This window comes from Sabethes cyaneus, chromosome 1, assembly GCF_943734655.1.
Source record: "Sabethes cyaneus chromosome 1, idSabCyanKW18_F2, whole genome shotgun sequence".
NCBI classification, from domain to species: Eukaryota; Metazoa; Arthropoda; class Insecta; order Diptera; family Culicidae; genus Sabethes; species Sabethes cyaneus.
The window spans coordinates 97,982,875-98,001,998 of record NC_071353.1 but is presented as its reverse complement, the minus strand read 5'-3'; the positions used below and the strand labels follow the sequence as shown (position 1 = coordinate 98,001,998).

At 37.8% G+C, this 19,124-nt stretch overlaps 1 protein-coding gene across 5 annotated transcripts in view; it reads left to right on the top strand.

The window, feature by feature from the left end:
• The window catches only part of LOC128732805 (uncharacterized), an 84,562-nt gene extending 66,541 nt beyond the window's left edge, over window positions 1-18,021 (top strand). For 3 of the 5 annotated variants that reach the window (XM_053826213.1, XM_053826206.1, XM_053826221.1), the window contains exons 5-9: window positions 52-3,101; window positions 3,159-3,252; window positions 11,217-11,492; window positions 15,204-15,537; window positions 15,736-18,021. In XM_053826213.1, coding sequence (XP_053682188.1) covers window positions 52-3,101; window positions 3,159-3,252; window positions 11,217-11,492; window positions 15,204-15,537; window positions 15,736-16,093 — 4,112 coding nt within the window. In that variant the 3' untranslated portion in view covers window positions 16,094-18,021. Of the gene's footprint in view, window positions 1-51; window positions 3,102-3,158; window positions 3,253-11,216; window positions 11,493-11,754; window positions 11,948-15,203; window positions 15,538-15,735 lie in introns of those variants that run through there. The other 2 variants (XM_053826235.1, XM_053826229.1) reach the window with 2 other exon arrangements.
• The last annotated feature ends 1,103 nt before the right edge of the window (window positions 18,022-19,124 follow it).

The following is a 19,124-nucleotide window of genomic DNA, read 5'->3' as shown; positions in this document are numbered from 1 at the left end:
TTTCTTTTCGAATTGGCTGTATTACTTTAATTACTCCATTATTTTTTGTAGGTGCCAGTCATGGAGCTCAACTTGTTACCGAGGAAGCTGAGTTTATGTTTTCTAATAATGTTCAATCTGGTCAAAAAATTGTAGGAACGGATTCGGCAGATGCGATAAGCGAAGAAATTTCGTTATCATCTCAAAATAAGCAACAGGACCGAGAAATAAAAGGTTTACCACTCTCAAAAACTCCGCCCTGGCGTAAACACGTACCCTCTTCTTCAACAACCTCGGTGTTGTCCAATCAACGCCAGGTGCAGTGTTCTTCAAGTCTAGTGCCAGTCAAAACTTCCGTACAAAGCGTAAATCAAAACGAGCAGAAAGTCAAAAATATTAGAATAACAAATGAGCCTCCAAATTCAACCAGTTTGTGTACGCCGTTCGACAACGATAAATTAAAAGCAGCTAGTAAAAAGCGGCCGAATTTCAAGGACGATCCTACAGGTTATTTGAATCAGCAAACTGCGATTTTGCACAGTTCGATTTCTACTCTACACAGTCCGGATGGATCATCGTCGTCTCAGGAGAGCCCACAACTAAAAGCAGTCAGCGGCTCCTTGAGCAGTGAGTTAGTGGAATCAGCAGAGTCTGCAGAGCGAAGTTGTACAACAACAATGACTATTTCCGATCAAGCAGTAACTCACATAACAAGTGGAATAGTCCAGGTACAGCAAAACTGTGATATTAGTCATATGAAACTTCAGCAGCAGTTACAATTTCAACACCAACTACAGCGGCAAAATCAGCTCGTACGCCAACATAACGAACAGCTGCAATTGTTGCAACAACATCAGCAAAACACAGAAGAGAGAGATCCTACTAAAGGTAGTGTTCGTTTCGTGACTGTTGCTGAAACGTCACCACTTCAATCAAGTAGCGTAAAGTTTACTACCAGTCGTACCCCGGATGTTACGTCCACGTCTTCAAGTACTCCTGACCTAAAGGATGCGCCTAATCGGAGTCCATTACTTCAAGTAAACACTTGTGGCTTACGTTCAGGATCTCCTGAAGTTTATTCTACTCGGAATCTTGTTCAGAGTCCTTCATATAGCGTTAGCCCTCAAAAGAATCAGATGTCTCGAAATAGTGGCGTTGCCCTTGCCTCTATTTCATCGGCACCACGTAACACTATAACGTCGGTGCAGGCTAGCAGTAGGCCAGTAACGGTTACTAGTACTCATGCGGGAAAAATAGGTAAAAGTGTGATTAGAGAACATGAATATGAAACTCCTTCAGTTAATCTCGGAGCAAGATATGTTAAATCTGAAAAAGTCTCTCTACAAAACACTGGTTCAACCGGAGCACAAAATTTACTTAATTTCAACCAACAACAAGCTTCACAAACAATTAGTCAACCCCAACAGGTGCTGATGACCTCTAGTGGACAGATTCTTGTAATGTCATCACATTCAAACAAAAGCTCCAGTCAGATTGTTGCAGGCAACAATCTCAACAATACCGGTACTGGTGCTGCACTAGCGCAAAATGTGCTTATTCCTCAGCAAACGTTAGTGACCGGCGGGAATGGAACTCAATACGTAAATATGACTGCCGCTTCGGCAGGTACTACTGCTCCTGGCAGTAGTGCCGTCACTGCTAATCAATTTGTTACTAATAATAGTGGACTTACGCAAAACATTAGTCAACAACAAGCGAACATCATTCATCATACTTCACCTAATGCAAATCCCAGCTTTTTGATCAACTCCCCAAATAACATGCAATCGACTGTGATATTGAATAATGGAAATGTAATACAATCTAACGGTGGGCAGCAAATGCTGACTTCCAACAATCCGCAAGTTATTCATTCAGGTAACGTGCTGTCGACCGCCGCCGCAGGAGCAAGCATCGGATCTAAAATAATATCAAGCGCGGCGAATCCTGGTATAATTACCAATCAATCCAGCGTTAATCCGCTGATGCCTAACAATCAGCAGAGCAGCACCGGGGGTGTGATGAATCAACAAGTTGTGTTGAATAGTTTACCTACGAACAGTATCGTAATTCAGCAACCAAATTATAATTCTATGACCGGTGACACAATAGTCAATCAAATAGTCAATCAAGATGGCTCGACAACTTCCTATATACAGAACCCGCAGCGGCAAATACTCATCTCTCCGGATTCTAAACGGAGAGCGAAAAAGCGAAAAAGCAACGGATCGTCTAACACTGGCCAAATAATTTCGCCAAACAATCTTCTGCTTCAGCCGCAGACAGGACATGTAATTGTATCTCAACAACATCAGCAATCACAACAAACACAGCAACAGTCGCAAACGATACAAGCGGTTAACCAATCCGGAACTATGTTGCAGCTAGCTCCGCAATATCAAACTCAGGGTTATCAGTTGAACCCTGGAATTTCTGGCCTAACAATTTTACCACAGAAAGCTACACAACAACCAGCGCAGCAGCAGCAGCAAATTCTTTTGCAAAATGGTCAGATTATCACTCAGCCTTATAACATCATTAGTCAGCAGGTACTGCTTCCAACTGGGTTTGTAATGGCTCCCGACACCACATTGGTTCAAATCCAAAACGTAGCGTCACCTTGTGGCAGTATTATAACCACTCCTCAAGGTATGCTAATCCGAGCACAAAGTCCTCACCAACAGAAAAGCTTCCTCTCGGCTAATACTGGCCAGCAGTATATAATGAATAACAATGGTCAAGTTAGTCCCATGGGACCGCAATTGTATGGAGGCCCAGTAAATATTATGGTACCTCAACAGCAGCAGGCTGGACCTGCAGCTTCTTTTGTTCAGCAGAATACAACGATCGTACAACAACCACAACAACACATTGTGCAGCAACAATCGGTACAGATAGCGGCTACAATGAATACGAGTACCGACAGTAGTAGCACAGCAAGTAGTACGAATGAAAGCCTTTCTTTGCCATCAACACCGCAACCGCCAGCAATGGTACAGAAAAATCTTTCAGTTTACCTTTCTGGAACAACTTCACCGCCAGACACGACTACACACAGTCCAAATAGTCCTGATTGCGCATCCAGTGAGAAGAGCGTCGGAAGCGCAGACAGTGTCAACGTGGTATGCCCTTATTACGATTGTTTCTTAAACAATTCTAATCGTCAAATAACTTTTTAGGCTATGGTACAGTGCGTGTCTAGCTCTGAACCTGATCTTGTTACTGAAGGAACACATTCACCATCGGATTTAACTGAATACGTTGAACAAGAAAGTAAGTCACGTCCACTTTGTTCTTTTCGATTGTAACTCGCACACTTTCCAATGTACGACATTATAGTCTTTAGACCTATAATGCCACTAGCTTGTTTACTATATTTTAGAATAGATTTGTGGTGCAAATTTTTTAACATGCTTATGTTCGCCACAATACTCTATGCAAAGGAAGTTTCATTTATTTATTTATATATTTGACAGATGTTAAACTCTGCTCGTTAAGTTTTGACGTAGATCTACATCTTACGGGAAAGAAGGGATTATTCCAAAAAGTCTAAAACGGCTGGTTTTGAATGCTAAAAACTAAATGAAGGGGAAACCCAGGTCATCTTTTACTTTTGCTATGACGGACCATCAAAGCAACCGTTAGGCTCTTTTATGTGGGAATAGAATGATCACTGGCTCGTCTCTGATATCCCTTTAAGAACGGAAGGTTTTAGTTATAATGTTTTTGGTTTTGCGATCAAAATAAATTTTATTTATCTCTCAAGATAACGAAACCAATATATTCTACACATTGCAATAAATACTTGCCAAATATAGCGGCCTTATCTTATACCAACCTTATACCACAGACTAACCTGTGTAACTGCGATGCCTAATAAAATCGAATAGTAACTATGTAATTTCTGTCTTAAATACATATTAGGTTCCAGAATGAAACTCGCCAAACAACTCCAAACTGCTTGGGATTTTATTTATTTATTCAAAATTATATAATTAAGGTACATTACCTTAGTTAAACTTTGATTAAACATACAATATGATAATGCGCTTTAGTTTTACAGTCTATTCTTGAAAATCTCACCCGATATAAGAATTATAATTTGTGATAGTAGATGGATAGGACACGTCAACACACTGTTTAGACCCTCGTTTTACAACTTAACTCATTAAGTGAGATCACTTTACAACACAACTCACTCAGTATGTAGACTTGTGGACGCTATGACAACTTTAGTTGAATCTAACCATTCAACGATGACAAAGTTTTCGTCTTTGTCTAGAAACATGTTCCGCGCTTTCTTCGCGTTTCAATTTGGCTTACTAAATACAGTCAGTACACAATCAGGGGTCACACACAATTGTGAGTCATTTTAATTTTAACTGGCGATTTATGTTTGTATACAATTTATTGTTTGACCAAATTAATAGTGCTACCACAGAGAACAGACATCCAAGCAAAAGGTCCCCACTTGGATAAAGCTTTTGCCAAGTTAGTTGGGAAACTATAGTGATGGTGTCGCTAAGGACGCATAAAATTCTACAATAAACTCATAACAGCTAACTTCTGGCGCTAGTGTCACACTTTTAGTCCATATACATACTAGCGCCAGAGGAGCCAAAGATTGTCAGTGTGCAAATCAAAAGAATCATTTAGTTGGGAAACTGTAGTGGTGGTAGGGTGACGCTAGCATATTACGTGTTTTAAATTTGAAATTTTATCCAAGAATTCCTGAAAAATTTGTTCCTGAATGGATGTCTGTTCTCTGTGGTGCTACCTATGAATAATAATTTTGTCAATCCATAAGCATAATATCAAACATAAATCGTAAGTTAAAGCTAAAATAACTCACAACTGTGTATGACCCATGATTGTCCACTGATTACTAACTGTACTACCATCTCTGTTTATTGTAATCGTTTCGGTCCCTTCGAGGCTCATAGACTTCAGCTTCTGAAGCAGCGGAACGTGAAGTAGTTATGGAAGTATACGGAATTTTTTATGGGCAAAATTTTTACTAACCTTAATACAACACATATTCCGGAATGTCCAGATTTGCTCAAAATACATCCAAATGTGTATCCAAGAATTTGTCTTAGAAAATCCCGTGGTTGAACACCCCATTTGACATATTTTTTTATTATTTTACAACTTATAAATGACCAATTTTGGATTCTGATAGTACTTTAAACGAAAGTTCCGTAGTGTGGAGCATGAACCAGTGCGCTATATGATTATACATGCATTCTTAATGACCCAAAATGAAATGGCAGTAGCAGATTTCGTGTTATTCATCTGTTACTTAGGCTTATACAAATTTGGAAAAAAGTTTATGTCCTGGTCTCGAAATATTGTTCAAGGGGGGGGGGGCAAGAAAAAAATAATAAAATCGAACCTTCAATAACTAAACAAAGGAGAAGAAACCAGTGTATATTTTTCCTGATTAATAAAAGCTCAATACTAAAAAGTTGTACAGTACTTAAATTTTAGTTCAAACCAAAACAACTTTAAAAAAAAAATTCCCTACAAATAAAGTAAGTATTCCGGCAGAGATGAATCAACTTGAAAATAGTGGAGTGCTACAGGATCACCTTAGAGAGCCATAAGCGTGTAACTTGATCTCCATTTGAATTTTGTTTTTTACTTGCATGTCACTCGGTTAGTTACCACCTTGTATTTTAGAATAATCCAAATCTGTGTCACTTACTAGTTCAGAACTCGGTAACCACGAAATAGTATCGGAATCTGATCTTCTCGTAAAAATGGCAATTTAAATTCCTAAAACTTTTTTACTTGGAACGCATGTGCTATGCTACTGACATTTTTTAAGAAAAAAAATCTCTGACACCATTCACGTTTGAAACCGCTTGTTACTTGGTCAACCTTTTAGTCATATGAATATCAGCCCATTCTTCAGCTGATGCTGGTTCTCAACAATAACGTGTCTATATTTGATATATTAAGGATGCAAACGCACCGCTATCAGAATCGATTGTCATTGTTTGACTAATAGCATTTGTTCAGTCCGGTGCTGCACTTCGGATGCAGTGCAGTACTGTGCTGGGAGTTGTTTTCCAAATATCAGGGCTTCTAACAGCCCTCTGTCGAAGAACCTTGATCTTTAATTGAAAAATGCCGGACATCGGCATAACAGGTGTTCCGAGTCTTTTTTTCTGTGCCACAGAATCGACGTATATCACCTTGTAGTTTCCCCATAAGCTTCAGATGATAGCGGTTTGGACAATGTCCTGTTATAAGATCAGTATAAATGTTTAGATCTTTCTTCGAAAGCTCTAGGATTTTGCGAACTATTGAAATGTTTGGAGAGATAAACTGTTTCGACTGCCTAGCAATGAAAGTGTTATTCCAATTTAATTCCACCTTCGTACATTTCCATAATAAAGCTCAGTAAAAAAGCAATATAACTTAACATGACTTGATTTGATGTAATGGTCGGGGCCGCAGTCGATCCCAATGATAATCACAACATGACAATAGTCAGAAAAGTTTCTAACCGTTCAGTGACATCCTTTCTGCATGCGTCCAATGCATGGTAAAAAATTGTATTTTTAAGTTTTTCGTCCCTTACATCCAAAATTAGGGTAGGTACAAGGACATTACGGAATAAAACGATCAATTTGGAGCCCCGAAAACACCGAAATCTGATGTTCCGGAGTGTGTAATTTGTTGTATTTCTATTTTAATCTTATCTACTACATAAGACAGCAAAATATAATCCCACAGCCATTCGGAATATCTCCGTCAAAAGTGGTAGCAAATTTCACTAATACATTGTTTAGTTGATTGATGCCTCAATCTAATTCGGTTCTTTTGAAGCAAGTTGAATTAAAATGGAACAAAATTTAAAATAAATGGAGCCAAAAGTCTAATTCCAAGCACCCCAATTGTCGGCGTCGGAACTTAAAGGTTAAGCACAATAGTCGCCTGTGACTTGTAGCAAGAATCAGAAAGCATAGATGGTGTAGGATAGTTGATCGAGACTAACGGGATAATTACTTCAACTTTGCACGAATTGGGTAATTTAGAGATGTAAACTTGTTGAATTGTAAAAATCTGGTCACCATTACAGAATGCAACATTATTGCACTTTATTTTTTCGCCCCTTCAAATTTCGAAAATTTTTGAAGGGGGGGGTGACATAAACTTTTTTTCAAATTTGTATAAGCCTTATGACGAGAAAAAATAATCTCACTACGATCTGGAATCCAGGATAATGGTACCAAAATTTGCTAATATATATTTTCACCAAAGTATAACGGCAAGTGCCATAATTTTTGAAGTCGCGGGGCGAACGTAAAGGTTAGAGTAAGTATACAATAAGGCCGAACCTACACAATTGTGTAGGTAAGTGAAACAATGTGCATAAGTAAGTTGTAAAAGTTATTTCCCGTGAATTTTTAATTAAATCGGTCAGAAATACTTATCACAAATATTTTTTATCTAAGCAATTTCCAAATACGGATCCAATAAGAAAATACGACAGATAAAACTTTTTGCTGTTTTCACAAGATTTCGCAGATTAGACAATAATTAATCCAATCACAAAAGAAAACTTCTTTGCTGCTATTTTTTATGTTTTCTACGAGTAATGAAGTTTACTCAAGAGATGTGTGCCATATAGGTACAAGTTTGACGTTTAGAAAGCATACGAAAAAAATTTAAAAGTAGTCATGTCTCACCAACACAGCTGTGTGGGCTCAGGCTTAAAGGGATATACTAAACAACGATACATAACTGAACTATAGATAACTGTGTCATCTTGTTTATTATATGCACATTGGTTTGTATACATACTTGTTCTGTTAGCGGATCGGAGCGCACACAACAAGACTTGTACCTTTTTTCGAGCATAACGCGTTTAGTCTTTATTGTCGAAATAGTTACTTTCCCATGTTCTTTCCGTCGCATTTTATAGTCTGTTTTGTCTATTCGCGGGAGCCACATCTGGAGGTGGGGCACAGAACTGAAGTAAAGGTTGAAATCCAAACACGTACATGCTACTTTATACAGATACTAGCTGACCCGACAAACTTCGTATTGCCACAAATTAACCTGTGTTGTACATAAATCATGAATCTCGGATGATCTTTGTCACAATCTCGAGTTTTGCAAGCCCCCCAGTGGGCGGCGCTTCCGACGGCGGGTCACCGGCAACACTCGCGACCGTCTCGTCCTGAATGATCTAGTGTTACTATAGATAGTTTTTGTGGTCTTGTATTGACTAATGTTTTATGGAAGAGTCTCGAATTTCTCGAGTTCGATTAGTTTTTGAGTTTCGCAAAAATTTCTGTTTTATTTGTATGAGAGTCCATATCCCCCTACCACAGGGGTGAGAGGTCTCTAACTATCGTAAAATAAATTCAAGACTCCAAAATCTCCCACATGCCAAATTTGGTTCCATTTGCTTGATTAGTTCTCAAGCTTTAAGGAAATTTGAATTTCATTTGTATTTAAGCTCACCCTCGTAAAGGGGAGATGGGCCATAACTCGCTTTCTAAAGAAGAGAGGGGTCTCAATTCACCATAGCAAAAAATCTTGCGTCCAAAACCACTTACATGTCAAATTTGGTTCCATTTGCTTGATTAGTTCTCGAGTTATGAGGAAATTTGAATTTCATTTGTATAGGAGCTCCCCCCCTCCTAAAGTGGGTAGGGGTCCCAATTCATCATAGAAAAAATTTTTGTCTCCAAAAACACCCATGTGCCAAATTTGGTTCCATTTGCTTGATTAGTTCTCGAGTTATGAGGAAATTTGTATTTCGTTTATATAGGAGCCCCCCCTCTTAAAGTGGGGAGGGGTCCTCATTTACCATAGAAAATATTCTTGCCCTCGAAAATTTTCACATGCCAATTTTTGTTCCATTTGCTTGATTAGTTCTTCAGTTATGAGGAAATTTGTATTTCATGTGTATAGGATCCCCCCCTCCTAAAACGGGGAGGGGTCCCAATTTATCATAGAAAAAATTTTTGTCTCCAAAAACACCCACATGCCAAATTTGGTTCCATTTGCTTAATTACTTCTCGAGTTATGAGGAAAATTGTGTTTCTTTGGTACAGGAGCCCCCCCTCCTAAAGTGGGGAGGGGTCCTAATTTACTATAGAAAATATTCTTGCCCTCGAAAACCTTCACATGCCAAATTTGGTTCCATTTGCTTGATTAGTTCTCGAGTTATGAGGAAATTTGTATGGAAGCCACCCCTTTTAAAGAGGAGAGGAGTTATAATTCTCCTTATAAAGAGGGGAGGGGTCTCAATTTACCATAGAATAAATTCTTGTCACCGAAAACACCCACATGCCAAATTTTGTTCTATTTGCTTGATTAGTTCTCGAGTTATGCAGAAATTTGTGTTTCATTTGTATGGAGCCCCCCCTCTTAGTGGGGGGAGGGGTTTCTAACCATCACTAAAAACCTTTCCTGGCCCCAAAAAACCTCTACATGCATATTTTCATGCCGATTGGTTCAGTAGTTTTTGATTCTATAAGGAACATACGGACAGACAGACAGACAGACAGAAATCCTTCTTTATAGGTATAGACTAGCGAACCTGGCGGTGGCGAATCACTTTTTTTCACGAAAATACACGAACGCATACGAATGCACACGAAAGCATGTGGAAGCCGCTATATGATAGGCAGCGAGTGTTCTGCTTATATTGCTGTTATTCCCTTCCATGCGAAAACCTTCCCAAAAGAAAAATAAAAGCGACCACCATTTTTGATCGTCGAATCGTTCGGATTTCCACTTCGACTTTTGTTCAGTGGGTGGGGTGGGGAGTGCAAGCTGCTGTGCTGTTAATGATGTTGTTAATACACAGTAACCAATTCACGTATTTATGTTTCGACTATGATTAGAAGCTGAACCTTCGTATTTATTATTAATTTTCCCTATTTAGCAACTGAAATGCCATCTTGTTTTCTATGCCAATTGATTCGTAGAAGAATTCCATCAGAAATTATTTACTAATCTGTCAAGAAATGGAATCTTTAAAACCCAACCACTTTTCGGGATACTCGCATTATTAGATTTTTAAGAGCAACATCCTGCTTTTCCATAAGATGCAGTTATATGTCAAAAAGTACAAGACACGACCCCATATATAGGTGACGTAGGACTATGTAAGTCTCTTTGTGGTGATAGTAGCATGTATCCATGCTTGTAATCATTCGATTCTTCATGTATACATGCTATATGCAACATATATACATGCTACAAGCGTGGTATGTAACATTTATCAAAGTAGTAACATTGCATACGTTCAATCCTCAAAAGATTTCAGAGTTATTTCTATGTGCATTTGGAAACAATTTAACAAAATCAAGAACACAAACTATTGCTTTCCTGTTACCTTACAGAAATTAAAGATTGTTTTTATTACTCATGGTTCCCCACGTAGAAGGGATTTTACCAATTATTCAATCCTATTTTATCAATAGCACATCTTTTAACCACACTTCTAATGAAACGGCAAGCATGCGTATTCATACAGAGTCATATTATAACCGAACACTACAGCTGTAGCACATTTTTCCAACACAGATATCAAATTCGCCTAGATTCAATCGTCTTGCAGTAAATAATTTGCGATCTATTGAGACAACGAACTTGTGTCATTTTTTCTGGCACACTTCCCTAACACAGACATCAAATTGGACTAGGTTTAATCACGTTCGTAAGAAATCTGTAGGCACGAGAGAGCTTTGTCATTTTTTCTGGCGTACTTCCCAAGCAAGGACATCAAAATGGTCTAGGTTTAATCGCGGTGTTAAGAAATCTTGAAATGAGGAAACTTTGTCACTTGTTTTGGCTTCCTTCCAAGCACAGATATCAAATTGGTATAGGTTTGGATCATCGTAAAGAATCTTCCAACCAATCACGAAGCGAAAATTCTGGTAAAACATATGTTCATTATTTTCAATATTTCAACATCAAGAATCCGTACTTTTCTTCATTTGGGTCCAATCTTAGAAAATTTTCCAATCGATTGGTGTAAGAATATTGAAAATCGTTCGGGAAACCACTAAGCTATTAGCGTTCAAAACCTGACCACTTTTCGAGAAAGATTTTTTGGAATGACACCTTATACCAGCTACCTTTCTGAAAGACGTAATCCTACGTCAAAAAATCATCGCGAGAAAAGATATTGAACGTTTTTATGTGTAGCAAATAGGTTCAAATAGCTAGCATGGTGTGAATAATTCATATGTTATCTATTAAAGGTATCTCACCATACCAACGTACCGTTTACAAGTCTTCGAAAATCAGACGTATGCAATCACATCCACAACAATCACAAGTTCATAATGCCGTGGGTGATAGTTGCAACAATGGAAACGCTGGTAGCTCCACAACCGTTATTAGTAACAATAGCAATACCTTGTCATATCCGAATCAAACTGCTTTACAGCAACCAACTCGTCATCATAACAGCAGTCATCAACCAACGATAATACATGGAGCTACATCAACTCATAGCATCCAACCTGATTCCCATGGTAAGTATTATATTTGATCACTTTTTTGTATTGATTTTCGATCTGTGAGATTGTTGGTGTTAATACACTTATTGCCTTTATTTCACTTTTTCACTCATAGTTCTAGTTTTACCCATTATTTGTAATCACTTTTTGCATGTTTATGCTTAGTGCCATACTTTGCTATCCAAATAAAGCTACGCGGCCGGATGAAATTTCCGTACTCACAAATTTGTGATGTAAGAGTTAACCCATTTTTATTTTTGCTACGGGGTTACAAAAGGAAGTCAGCCATACCACCAGCAGCAACAACAGCAGTCGCAGCACCGACAGACTCAGGGCCACATTCTACAGATGAGGTTAGCAGGCAAGACGAGATATCATATGCGCTAAATATTCTCAATAGATTGTATCGAGAATGAAACTGCTTCTAATAGATGAACTGCCTATCTATTTTTGTTAAACAATGTTAGTACATTTACGTGACATAAACAATTTTTTATGCCCAAGTTCTTAGAAATATTATGATGTTCGTATGTTCTGTAGTAGATGTCTAAAGAAAACCCAAGGATCGTGAATTATTTAAAAGTTATTTTGAGTATTTGAACTTTTTTATATTTATAGTAATAAATTTTTCATCGTAATGCGAATTCGTTTTTGTTGAGGTCCAGGCGCTGTAAAAAAGCGGATAAATTCTATTAACGCGAATTATTAGTTATTGGGTGAAATTACTGAATTTTTCATTAGTATGTTGCATTGCTGTTGCATAATTGTTCTGATATAACCAGCTTTTGAACCTCATATAACACCTGCTGAATATAGCGAATTGTTCGGTATCCTAGAGGTAATCTTTGCAGAAACGTTGACTATTTTAATAAATATTCTGTTGCATGTATGACGATACATTTCACGTTATTGCCGAGTTTTGTTGTACCTTGTTATATTCCTTCGCGATACGGTTTTAATAATCGAAAGGATATTTGATGCTTAGGCCTCTTTATTGCATATGTTTATATATAAACCGAAAATATAAGGAATCCGTTTTCTTCAAAATTTACCCCGATTTCTTTGAGCACGCTTCAACAGTCAGCGAATTCGTTTTAGTTTCACTTTTATTTGTTTTTGATGCCAGAATACATTTTATATTCGGAAGCCATTAGGGCAATTAAGTGACGTGTTTTTTATGTTAATATTTGTATTCTGTTAAATAAGCAACTTATCAATATAACATAGGCACCTGTATTGTTCATATACATGTTTACACAAGCCCATTTATTCATATATTATCTTTTTTTTGTGCTGCGCCTGCGTCATTAAAGACAGTGGCATACTTTGCTTTCCAATGCTGGTGGTTTACTTTGCTTTTTATAGGAGCTGTTTACTAGATTATAGGGTGAATTAGTTAGTGATTACAAAGTGAATCTAACACAATCGATTGCCTGCATTGCGTAGTCACTCTACATTGATTTTTTTTTTATAGAAAACTAACAAATAAAAAAACAATAGGTACATTTTGGTGTTGGTTTTGCACGTTTGATAGTCCAAAGTTTGGAGTTGGTGTTATGGCAGGATCAACAAGACAAAAGGTCGGCAAGGGTAAGGGTCGCCAGAACAAAAAGTCGATAAAATCCAAGCCCCTGGCAGACAACCATGTTCTCGCCGCCAACATCTCGTGTGTGCGAAAATGAGATAGCAATTCAGCACTGCGTTTCACTCAACTGCCAGCAGTCTGATTTGGGCCCGCTGTCAAATTTTGAGCCCCGGACATGCTGTCGCTGACGTTTACTGCAGCTCGATATAGAGATGTCGATGGGGTGATAAAATCCGATGAAGTATTTTGTCTCGTCACCAACCGTTCAGTCGTAAATAAAAAAATAGGTTCTGTTAATATACCCTGTTACTTTGCATGAGGAATCAATTCGGCACCAATTTTCCGAATGGGCGTTACCTAAAAATGTAAACAGATCGAGTGAGGGTTTCCTTCTTTATCCTAGTGCAGTAGAAAATAACTCTCACACGGTTTGTGTTTGCAGTTACGCCCTTTTGAAAGGTTAGTGCCGAATTGGAGATTGACCAACAAATCAATGGAGATCTCCACGGTGACATCAGTAATGAGAATGACATTAACTGAGGGCACCACCAGCGCAAACAACCGGCAACGCGACGCGAGTTTTCTTGCTGCAGTTGTATGCTCAGCTCTTTTCCCCCAGAAGTAGGACTACGATCTAGCGACATGCACTCTGTGGCACCAAAAACATTCCATCAAGTAGACTGGCATCTCTTTCTCGCGCCCATATAACTGACAAGCAACAGAAGCAACGGCGCACCCCTCCCGACAAAAGTTGAAATTGTGTGTATATATTGGTATTGGTGGGAAAAGATGTGTGCGAGTGTGGCAATGCATTGCGTATGTGTTTGTGTACATCCATATTCTAATTCGCACAGACTACTGTGTTACCTGACTTAATGCGAATATGCATTGTGTTCGCGGGATCGTGTTGGTTCGAAAGGTTTCGAAAAATATCGCCCTTGTATCGAAAATATTGTTAATTTTGATCTCTAAAAATAACCTACTTAAACGTTATATTTCAAGTGCCAGTAGTACGTAATAATCGTATTGTGAAACTGAATTGTTACTTATGCAACATTTTCCAAGTTAAATGCAATAACAAAAGCACAACTTATAAAAAATCGTTTGTTATCGATATTAGCTACATACGCGTTTTAAATGAATGAAACTTATGGTTACGTTTTATTTCAATATTAACACGTATATTCACAGTGAGTTAGGTAAAACAGTAGTATGTGTCAGTTCAACTTTAACTCGGTAGATAACATTGCTGTTACTATCTCTCTCGACTTTTGGCAAAGTTGCCAGTCTTCTTGATGGAGTGTTTTTGGTGGCACCCTGAGAGGGGAGATTAAAATCATCGGAGAGGATGCGGGCGTTTGTGATTTGATATTGTTGATATTATATTAAATTTTCTTAACGCGTGTATCGCTAGCAAGCGACTCATGCGAAGGTGATGGTTTAAAGCACATTTGCATCGCCGTGGCATGCGTAAGAGAAAAAGTTCATAGAGAATCTCATTGTTACTTAGGTCCTTTTGAAAAGTTATGCGAGAATTCTATGTTCAAATCGACAATGAATTGCAATCTAACTGAAAACAATTTACACAGAGCTAGACCCATTGATCAGCAAGCGTGTGAGGTACACGCTTATCGCATCTATAAAATCTTTTTGATAGGTAGTAACATACATCTCGTCATTTATTTATTGAAACTTGGTCATGGTAAGCCATTCGAGAAAAAAAACCGGTTGAAAAAAATCAGAGTTATCAGAACTGTGAACAATAGCCGATGAGCTGTGATGAGCAGAGATGCACTGTGATAAAAGTATTTAAAAGCTAAGGATGGCTGAACTTCGGCGTTATGTAAAATCATGTTTTTCATATTTACTTATGCTATTTACTATTGTATCAATTTTCTTAAAATATCGGTTAATTCTGTTTATTGTTATGGCTTCCAATCTTGTACGAAAAGACGTTCTGGAATTACAGTTAGGTGCTTGGAATTTACCGGTGGTGCAAGAGGCTTCATTAGCATATCCATTTGTTCATGTTATTATTCACTTTTGTACAGTGTGTTGTGGCACTAACCGATTTTACAGTATTAACAAATTTCCGCATCCATAGTGATGAAGAAAATAAAATTTCATGTTTCATACGTTAGAATCCACAACGAAAGTTTCGGTGCATGAAAGTGCAGCCAATACAAGCCAAAAAGCGGTAACATCTCCCGTCGTCCAGAGTGGTATCGGATCATCGACAAAAACATTTAACGTCGGTGAGCTGGTCTGGGGAGCCGTCCGGTGTTTTCCGGCATGGCCTGGAAAGGTAATAGAGCCACCGTCAGGAGATGGACAAACTACTACGGTTCCAATCGATTGTGTCTGGGTTCGCTGGTTTGGTGGTCGGCCTCTCGCGGAGCTGGTAGCTGTCAGTGGATTGAAAAGCTTATCAGATGGTCTTGAGGCTCACCATCGGGCCCAGAAGGATGCTAGAAAGTGAGAAAACAGTAGTACTTAAGACAGCAAATTTTGGCCGCGACAATAGTTAAACTTAGTTAGATGCACACTAGTTTCTCAGAGCTTATAGTTATTTAGATTTTCGTATAAAACTTCCAGTTTCCGTTGAACCTTTAGTAGCCAGTTGAAGGATATGCGAATTAGATTGGTAAAACTAATACTATTTCTTTTTCCTAGGGGACGAAAATTAAATCCTCAACTAGAACGTGCGATCCAAGAAGCAATGATGGAGCTTGACCGAGCCACTGTAATACCTTCTGCTTTCGCGGGTAGTGCAACAATATCGGATTCAGTTGCGACAAAAACTGAAACCATTAAAGTATCACCTACAAGTAGCAATGCTATTGTGGCTAGTGGAAACGGAAATGGATCTACACTTCCAACATGCAGCCGGCCACTCAAAGCAAATCGGGGGCCAAAAGCGAAGCTTGTGAAAATTGCTCCAGCACCACCTATAGCTACGGAAACAACTTCATCGTCGACAAGCGTTACTAGTTCTAGTAATACTTCAGTGAGTCGTGCTAGAATGAAATAGGCATGCGATTAGAAAGCCCTATGATACAACCTTGTTTGCAAGCAGAAGGTTGCTGAAAGTGCTGTCATCTGTATTTCAGTTTTCACTCAACCCTATCTACTTTATACAGGAAAGTATAAATACGTGACCATAACTTTTAGAGCAAATTCTTGAAATTGAATTGAATATTTTAAATATCGAGTTCAAAATGCGCCCAAAGGTGATTTTACACAACTGAATGAACATCCGACTGACAATAAACCAGAATAAGTGAAGATTACTCATCTCGAAAACTTTTTACAGCATTATATCGTATTTTAGCTGGATTCTGCCATTTTACAACAACCTATGTATTATGTCGATGTTTTAAAGGATATATCAACGCGTAGCAAATAACGCCACGATTAATAATGGCCCATAAATGTTGAGCTATACAAGGGGTACAATCCCATATATGTTCGCTATAATATACAATTACCAATTCAATAAATTTAGGAATTGGCGGCATGCCGTGCTAAAAGTTCATGGTTAAGAAATGCCCGTTGAAGCATAACTGAAAGATATACCCGGGTTTAAATTTTATAGAGAGTCACATACGCCGAACTTTGGCTTAAAACGTTCTGAGCTATTGATAGCAAAAATGTTTCCTTGCCAGTGCTTAACAAGCTTGTGAAATTTTCAATTTGTTTCTCTTCCACAATTTTTCGAATTCAAGTTTTTTCATTGGCTCGTTGTTTTGAATCTTTGATTTAGCTTCATTCTTAATTCGAGACCATCATACTCTAGCTACTGCACTGACTGTTGTCTGTGAAGTCTACGAGATGTAATTCAAATGTAATCTATAAATAAAAAGGGTATATTTGGAACATTTATAAGAAAGTTTGTTATTAATAAGTAAATTGTTTTATGAAGCGAATCATTCAAAGTATATAGGTTTTGATAATCAAAAATTGATGAAACAGAATTTGTATAATCAATGGTCATCAGTATATGCATCCATTCGGCTTTTTCAAATCAAGTTTAGGTAACAACTTTGTTTGCACACACAGTTTCTCAAAGCTTTAGTTCTCAACGTATTCAGTTTTTTCACAAAATGGTTATTATTTGCATTAATTAATAAAATATGATTATACGGTCTTATTCTTACAAAGTAGCTATTTTTATTAGGAGGATGGTAATTTCGCACCAGGCGCTGTGGAATTTGCGATTCGCAGCATTTCATAACTAAAAACATTCGTTTTAATGCAATTCTAAAACTTGGTATTAATAGTTCTACACATTAGTACGCCACTATCTGTTTAAATGTGACTAAGCCGGTTTTTGTTTTGATTTATTAGAGATGAAAGGAAATAGCGATTAGTTTATCAATTCTCTTTACGTAATACCGGCTCAGAATCGTTACAATTTCTCGACACTCATCTTTTTTCGTGTATCCGACTGCATGTAAATAATTTTGCCGACCACTGTTTTCAGTTTATTTCGTTCATATTTCCATATTTTCCATATACAAATTTACATTTTACAATGATGTGTGATTATATTATTTGGTAAAACCAATTTCTAAAAGCAAATGCTATTAAGATGAGACGTTGTTGATCAATTTATTAGATTTCAGTCTTTTTGTAGAAGCATTCGTGCAGCGCGTCAGTTGTGATTGAGAGAAAGGATAAATTCGATTAAAATGTCACCTATACTATAAGTGTTGCAAAACTAGTGTTGGTTTTGAGCTACAGCCATAAAATAGCTCCCATGTGTATAAAAAGAAAGAAAATTGAAAGTATGTTATCTAAATTATTGAAGTAGGTTCTAAATTAGTAAAATAAGATAATACTTGTAAGTTATGAAATGTGTTTTTGGCTAATTATTTGTTTCACCTTTATTTGTTGCTTAGATATTATAGATTCGAGCTGGAAGTAATTAGACATAATAAACTAAACGTAAAGGTTTGTTTTCGTACTATTTAACATTTTTTGTACAAATCCTAAATTATTTATTGTTTTAAACCCAGTCCAGTTAATTTTCTGAAGTGTTGTTGAAATAAAATGAAGTGAAATAACTATATTTTAGTTTTATAATCATTAATTCTAAATAAAGTTCGACTATCCTTTTGAAAACTATAAGTTAGTTTTGGACACTGACACTGATATGAACATTTTGCATGTATGTCCCGGGCGTTGTACGGCAAACTTTTACTGCGGGTAGGGTGATTTATGTATTTTGGGCAGGCGTTACGCACCAGCCTCATAATCAACTATTCAACCAAAATATTATTGGATAAAGCCTGCTCAGTTGGTTTCGAGGTACAATACTGTTCTAACAAGTCAGTCGTCATCAGCCACGAAGCCAGCGGGGGGGGGCTTTTGGCTTACATTTAAAACAAAATTCAATGCAGAATAACAATACACCAAGCTAAAACAGTAGCACAAGTTTATTTTGGATGAGTGCGCCTTTGAATAACAATATAACCGACATCGTCTTCTATCTCTCACAGTCTGTGAAGATTCTCAACTATGTAGCTCTCTGTTACTCGGAACATTCGGCATGGACAAAGGCGACGAATTAACCCTTAAATGAGCAATGTTGTTTTAAAACAATATAGTGAAAAACATCCCCAAAGTAAACTATGTTTACCGCCTTTAGATAAGTAAGTTTTCTTTTTAAATGAATTTTTTCAGCGTGCACATTTAAGGGTTGAGGACATGGTATGGAGTCTTGGTACCTGGAACTGCAGATCGCTCGATTTCGTGTGTGTGTGTGTGTGTGTGTGTGTGTGTGTGTGTGTGTGTGTGTGTGTGTGTGTGTGTGTGTGTGTGTGTGTGTGTGTGTGTGTGTGTGTGTGTGTGTGTGTGTGTGTGTGTGTGTGTGTGTGTGTGTGTGTGTGTGTGTGTGTGTGTGTGTGTGTGTGTGTGTGTGTGTGTGTGTGTGTGTGTGTGTGTGTGTGTGTGTGTGTGTGTGTGTGTGTGTGTGTGTGTGTGTGTGTGTGTGTGTGTGTGTGTGTGTGTGTGTGTGTGTGTGTGTGTGTGTGTGTGTGTGTGTGTGTGTGTGTGTGTGT